The sequence below is a fragment of the Pteropus medius genome, unplaced genomic scaffold, assembly GCF_902729225.1.
Source record: "Pteropus medius unplaced genomic scaffold, Ma_sr-lr_union100, whole genome shotgun sequence".
NCBI lineage: Eukaryota > Metazoa > Chordata > Mammalia > Chiroptera > Pteropodidae > Pteropus > Pteropus medius.
Genome location: NW_024355109.1, coordinates 1,498,757 through 1,505,721, shown reverse-complemented (window position 1 = coordinate 1,505,721; position 6,965 = coordinate 1,498,757). Strand labels below are relative to the sequence as shown.

Genomic DNA, 6,965 nt, shown 5'->3' with positions numbered 1-6,965 from the left:
AATGAATATTGCTGATAATAAATACTTTCATATTATAAAAAAAAAATGTGAGCCATTGTGTCAAGCCAAGACATTAGAGCATTCTGAATGAATTTCACCTCTATTTGGGAGTTTGTTCTTAAAGCACCAGGTTAGACAATGAATGAGACTATCCCAGTCTCCAGCACAGAAGCAACAAGCATTTGAGAGGAGAGTACCGATTTGCTATCTCTGCCCATGTCTTCCCTTAATTCTCCTTTAATGCCAAAAGCTCAGGTCTCACATGTAGAACAGGATGATCCCTTCTGCACAGCTGGATTTCAGCCTGCAGCTTCTTCTGCAACAGCTTGACCAGGCCGAGCTAAGCAAGTTCAAGTCTCTGTTGAGGATGCTCTGTCCCAAAGATGAGTTGGAGCACATCCCCCAGATGGAAGTAGATGAGGCAGATGGGAAGCAACTGGCGGAAATTCTCACCAACCACTGTGCCAGCTATTGGGTGGAGATGGTGGCCATTCAGATCTTCGACATGATGGACCGAACAGATCTGTCTCAGAGAGCAAAGGATGAACTCAGGGGTAAGTAAAAATGAGTCCATACCCTGTCCCAGGGGGGAAGGAACAGAAATAGCATTGAGCCTTGGAGAGGCTGAACACAGATGCTAGAGCTTCATGAAGTCTCGTGGTTCTTATATTCTGGCTATTTCTATGCCTTCTGGGTATCGTATGCCTATGCTGGGCTCCTCTCCACACCTCTATTCTCCTGTTCAAGGCTTTCTGAAATATAGTCATGATCCCTTTATTTCATATGTTCTCCAAGATGTTAAATTATTACGTACCCTCTATTTTGATTTATTTTTATTTTATTTTTTAATGCCTACAGCATTTGGTGTTCCTAGGTGGTCTCCCATCCAAGTACTAACCAGGCCTGACCCTGCTTAGCTTCCAAGATCAGACAAGATCAGGCATGTTCAGGGTGGCATAGCTGTAGACCCTCTGTTTTGATTACAATTCCTACTTATAATGTTTCCTTCCTACATAGTATGTCTATAAATATTCTTACACACACTCACAAATTTGAACCACTACCTTCCTTTAGATCAGCAGCATTTGGGACTGGGTGATTCTTTGGGGGTACAGAAGGGACACCCTGTGCATTCTTGGGTATTTAGGAGTAGCCCTGATACCCCTGTGCTAGAATCCCAGCACCTCTACCCATTAGATGCTAGTAGCACACTCCCCCACTGGTGACAACCAAAAATGTCTCTAGACTCAGCCAAATGTCCTCTTGGGGGCAAAATTACCCTGAGTGGCAAACCATGTTTTAGGTCAGTGGTTCTCAACTTTCACTGTTCTAGGTAATTTCCTGGGAAGCTCTAAATATACTGATGTCCCGAACCTATCACAGGAGATACTGATTTAACTAATTGATCTATGGTTCCCCCAGGCATGGAACTCTTAAAAGCTTCTTAAGTGATTCCTACATGTATCTGAAATTTGAGAATGTGATTTAGAGCTCTGCTGCCTGATACAGTAGCACTTGAACTGTGGCTTGTTTGAATGCAGATGTGCTGTATATAAGGCTAAAGTATGCACCAGCTTTTAAACATATTGTTTTGTGCACTATCTCATTCGTTACTCTTATATTGATTATACATTGAAGTGGTAACATTCTATACAGTTACATTAAAAATATCATGAAAATTAGTTGCACCTCTTTTTACCTTTTATAATGTGACTACTAGGAAATTTTAAATTACATAGCTAGCTTGCTTTTCTGGCAGGCATTGTATTTGTCTTGGAGAACACTGTTCTGCATTTTCTCTCTGTCTTGCTCCCCAAAAAGGGGTATGTAAAACAGCTCTACTTCCTATCCTGTTTTTTTTTAATTTAAAAATGTTGCTGGTTTTATTCCAGCTAGAAATCTGTTTTCAGCCAGATGTTCCCCATCTTCAGTAGACAGGTGAGGGTTTGGCCTCTCACTGGCCTCTAGAGATTAAAGATTTGAAAGTAGTAGAAAGAATAACGCACATGGCCCCACATAGCCTGGCTCTAAAAAGGGTAAATTTCTTCCATCTCCTCTTTTTTCAGAAGCAGCTTTGAAGTCTCTTCAGGAAAACAAACCTCTGTCATTAGGTAAGTCACCTCATCTATGATCTTTTCTTTTTTCAAATGAGATTTTGGAATTTGGGGACAAGATACAGTGGCAGGCACTAGGAAGGCAAAGGAATATAAGACCTCTGCTGTCATCCATGTGGCAGTGGTAAGACATGGAAATGTAAAAGGAGGCAGTATTTATACAGGAAATCAGAGTAATGTCTGGATAAGCTGGATGTCAGGCTGACTGAAAGCAGGGGATGGTGAGCCATGGCTCACAAACCAAATCCCACCTGCCATATCCTTTTGGACATCATTCCACAAGCCAAGAACAGTTTTTATGTTTTTAAATGGCTGGGGACACCAAATCAAAAGAATATATTACAGGCTATGAAATCCTATGAATTCACATTTCCATACATGTGAAAAAAATTGTATTTGTTTGAAGATACAAAGAGCACCCGCATTCGCTTCTGCATGACCTGTGACTGCCTTTGCTCTATGAAGGCAGAGGTGAGTGGCTGCAACAGACTGCATGGCCCACAGAGCAGAAAATATTTACATTCCTGGTCAAAAGGATTTTCTGAGTCAATGATTTTCAACATTCTTTTGATATTACCAAAATCCTTAAAAATAGATCTTGGGCTTGACCAGGGATGGCTGGAAAAGTGAAGGCAAGCTCTTTCACATGTAAACCCAGATCATCCAACTACCTCTATTGATACACAGATACGTTAAATGTCCTAAAGTGATGGCCTGAATGTCAACTGTAAATTGGTGGTCTCTTAGATATGACCCTTGGCAATGCTTCAAGGAACAGCATGAGCCACAAAGCTGGCATTCCATTAACTGTTCCCAGTAAACTTGCAGTTCTTTGTTTAAAATCTTACTGGCACCTTCTATGATATCGTTGCTTCTGTTCCCTCGCTTCTTTACAATCATTTTCCACTCAGCATATATTGGTCCTGGTTGCCATCACTTGAAGTCTTACTGTGCTTTATATCCTGAAGCCTTTCGAGAAGGTATCTTCTGACCTGCATTTTTCCTGAACTTCAGAAGCTTACATCCAACTGCTTCCTGCATATCTCTTCAGAAGTTCCATAGACTCGCCCCTTCACCATGCAAAGTCGAGCTTGAAACAATGCTTCTGCCATTATGCCTCTGCCCTGTTCCTAAAATCTTTCCTAGGACAATGCTACTTAATTCGCTGAAACCAGGAAACTAATCCTGGTGAGGGTTTAAACGTGAGGGTTTCCTGATGACCTTAAGAAAGAGTGTGTGGGTGTCCATTCCTTTCATCATGTATCCTGAACTGCATGAGAAGTCACTTGCCAGAAAAGGCATGTGATCACTTTAATTTTATTTCCAGTACCTCCTTACCATCCTTTCCATGTAATCAGGGCTTAAACATCAAGACCCAGCTCTGACCTTGAGTCATCTTGAAGTCCCACTCTCTCCCAAACAACTTTCAATACTAGTATAATGACAAGCCCATAACATCCTCTCTTTTCTTCAGGGAAAACACAGACTGAGGAACCCAAATGTGCACACCTGTAAGAAATACAGCAGCATTTAGAAAAAGACAAAGAGCCAGGCTGGTCTTAGAATATCCAATGTTGAAATAAGCCAAGAGAAGCATTCCCCTCCTTGCTGTCCTTTCACTTGAGGGGACTCCGTCTCCCTCCAACCTCATTTTCTCCACTATTTATAATCACCGTTTGTCTCATGGACAATGCCTTCTTCACTGCATAAGAATAAGGGGAAAACGAACTTTGGAAAGAATCATAATTCAGTTTGTAAAAAAGCAAGACTATGTTGTATAGAGTTTCTCTTACATTTTGCAATTTAAGATGCTCAGACAACTTTGATAATACCACATTGAGACCCTCACCAAGCTATTGTGTTGTCACAAATGATAACATTTCATTCTTTTTTATGGCTAAGGAGTGTTCCATCTTGTATCTAGGAAACCTATATTTGTGTCAAGCTCACTTTAATTTCTATTTTTCAGAGCTCACAAAAGTACAGGGAGAAGATGTCAAAAACCTAGGAGAAGCAAAAGAAGGTTTGGAAGGAAGAAAGCCAGGTCTGTATCATGCCTTCCTGGAGTGAGCTTGGTGTCAGGTGATTCTGTATAACCTCACTCCTCCTGTTTTTCCTTTCCTACTTAACACAAAATACTTTTTTCCTAATGAATAACCCAGCCATATCCTATCTATCTATCCCACCTCACATCACTGAAGATAAACAAGATGAATACAGAAGTATATTGAAGAAGAACTTTTGGCCTGGAGCCAGTGACGAGGTCCACATTGTCACCCAGAGATATGAGAGGCTGATCCCATTCTGTAATCCTGAAATGCTTGCAGGGCCATTTCCATACACAGTGGTGCTGCACGGCCCTGCGGGCGTTGGGAAAACCACACTGGCTAAGAAGGTGATGCTGGACTGGACCCGGGACAGCCTCGCAAAGACCCTCAGCCCAGCCTTCTATCTCAGCTGCAAGAAGCTCAACCGCAAGGGGACGTGCACTTTCGCAGAGCTGATCTCCAAGAACACACCTGATGCACAGGAAGCCCGCCCAGAGGCGCGAGCCCCGGCACAGAAGCTCCTGTTCGTCGTGGATGGTTTCGATGAGCTGAGAGTGCCCTCGGGGTCACTCATCCACGACATTTGCAGCGACTGGAACATGCGTAAGCCGGCGCCCGTCCTCCTAGGGAGTTTGCTGAAGAGGCAGCTATCCCCGCAGGCCACGCTGTTGGTCACCACTCGGCCGGAGGCCCTGCCAGAGCTGCGGCGCCTGCTAGACCAGCCGCTCCTAGTGGAGGTTGAGGGACTGTCGGAGCCGGACAGGAAGGCGAGCATCCTGAAACACTTTGAGGACGAGGGGCAGGCGCTGCGAGCCCTCGCGCTGATGCAGAGCCACCCCGGCCTGTGGCGCCTGGGCGCGGCCCCCGCGGTGTGCGGGTTGCTGTGCGCTTGCCTGAAGCTGCAGCTGGAGCACGGAGAGGACCCTGCCACCACCTGCAGAACCGCCACCGCGCTGCTCCTGCACTTCCTGTGCGGCCAGTTCACGCCGGCTTCCGGCGGCCGCCCTTGCCCGGCCCCGCTGCAGGCCGCGTGCCTCCTGGCCGCCGGGGGCATGTGGGCACGGACATCGGTGTTTGACGCCGAGGACCTGGCGGCGCTCGGGCTGACGGAGGCTGCGCTACGTCCCTTCCTAGATGCGGAGGTCCTGCAGAAGGATGTGGACAGCGTGGGCTGCTATTCCTTCGTCCACCTCAGCATCCAGCAGTTCCTCACTGCCGTGTTCTACATCCTGGAGGATGACGGCGAGGGTGCCAGAGGTCGCCTTGGGGGTGACATCAGGGACGCGCGGGAGCTGCTCTCCAAGGAAGAGAGACTGAAGAACCCTGGCCTGGCCCACGTCGCCCGCTTTTTATTCGGCCTCGCGAACGAGAGGATGGCCGGGGAGTTGGAAACCACGTTCGGCTGCCGGGTGACAACCGGGGTGGCACAGGAGCTATTGAAGTCCGAGCCCTTCTGGACGATGGACCTGAGCGAGGTGATGCGCTGTCTCCACGAGTCTCAGGAGGAGCTGCTCGTGAGGGACGCCATGGACCACGTCACGGAGGTGTCCCTGCGCGTGAAGACTAGAATGGACCTCGTGCACTCGTCCTTCTGCCTCAGGCACTGTCAGAACTTGCAGAAGATCTTGCTGCAGGTAGAAAAGGGGATATTCCTGGAGAGTGACACGGCATTGGAATCAGACACTCTGGTGGAGAGGTAAGAACTGTCACTTCTCGCCCTACGGATTCTCCCAGCTTCAGCCCCACCCCATGCTCCACTGAGAAGGGGACAGTCTTCTGTCCCCTTGACTTAAGGTTAATATTTTCTTCTTGCCTGAATTTCTTCCTGCTGGCTCACCGTTCGAGGGAGGAGACACGATTTCTGATGTAGAATGGGGGCTTCAGAACCAGACTTTGTTTGGGTCATGTGTGCTTTTTACTTTAGCTGAGCAATTTTTGCAAGTGGCTCAGCCTGCTGGAGTCTGCCTATGGGTGGCGTAGACTTCAAGGGATGTATGGAGGGACCATCTCGTTTTGGGCAGGACTGCTGGAAAAGCATTAAAGATCTGTCCTTGGAAGCTGAATCAACAATGTTTCTGAAAGCTACACTTCACCCGTTAGTTATCAGGGAGGTTCTCTTCATGGGCACCTCACTGACAGACAGACAATAAGATGGCCCCAGTCAGTTCTGAATCTGGCATTCTTGAATTATACTCAAGTAACATCAACTGAGCTCATTATAGAGTTTCCAAATACGGTTTCTAACCTGGCAGCTACTGAAAACATGTAATATTCCACGATGAGATAGAGATACTGGCCTCAGAAAAGTGTGCTTGATTGGCATTAGAACTCACATATATTGACTTACAAAGGCATGTGGCTGCAGTCCAAAATTGCTACTTCATGGTGACGGATCATGTCCCCCATCATACCGACATCACATCAACATCTTACCAACTCACCTCTTTCTCACTCCTTGAAATCTTCATGCATATTTATTGGGCAAAAATAAAATGATTTTGTTTCTTTCCAGGTGGAGATGTCTGTTTTACAGAGTTCCTTAACATTTTCTCATATTTCTTCATCATTCAGTAAAGAGTCATGAACTGGAGTTAGCGCCAGGAAACATTAAGATCAGCCATAGCTTGGTGTGAATATTTCTCTACCTTATGGATAACCTGCAGGCTACAGACCCTATCCCTTCATCCATATCCTGAATTTTTTCCTTCTCTCATCTAAATGCAGAAGGATTATTTAAGAGATGCTTTGAATGGAAAAGAAATTTCACCAATAACTAATCAGTCTCTCTCTCTCTCTCTCTCTC

General features: G+C 45.9%; 1 protein-coding gene and 1 pseudogene across 1 annotated transcript in view; one reads left to right on the top strand and one right to left on the bottom strand.

Moving 5' to 3' along the window:
- The first annotated feature begins 274 nt into the window (after positions 1 to 274).
- NLRP2 (NLR family pyrin domain containing 2) overlaps positions 275 to 6,965 on the top strand; it is a 20,579-nt gene continuing 13,888 nt past the window's right edge. Inside the window, exons 1-3 of the mRNA XM_039857163.1 lie at positions 275 to 554; positions 2,067 to 2,111; positions 4,316 to 5,858. Of these exons, the coding sequence (XP_039713097.1) occupies positions 275 to 554; positions 2,067 to 2,111; positions 4,316 to 5,858 (1,868 nt within the window). The remainder of the gene's footprint in view (positions 555 to 2,066; positions 2,112 to 4,315; positions 5,859 to 6,965) is intronic.
- LOC120598414 (uncharacterized) lies at positions 850 to 968 on the bottom strand (annotated as a pseudogene).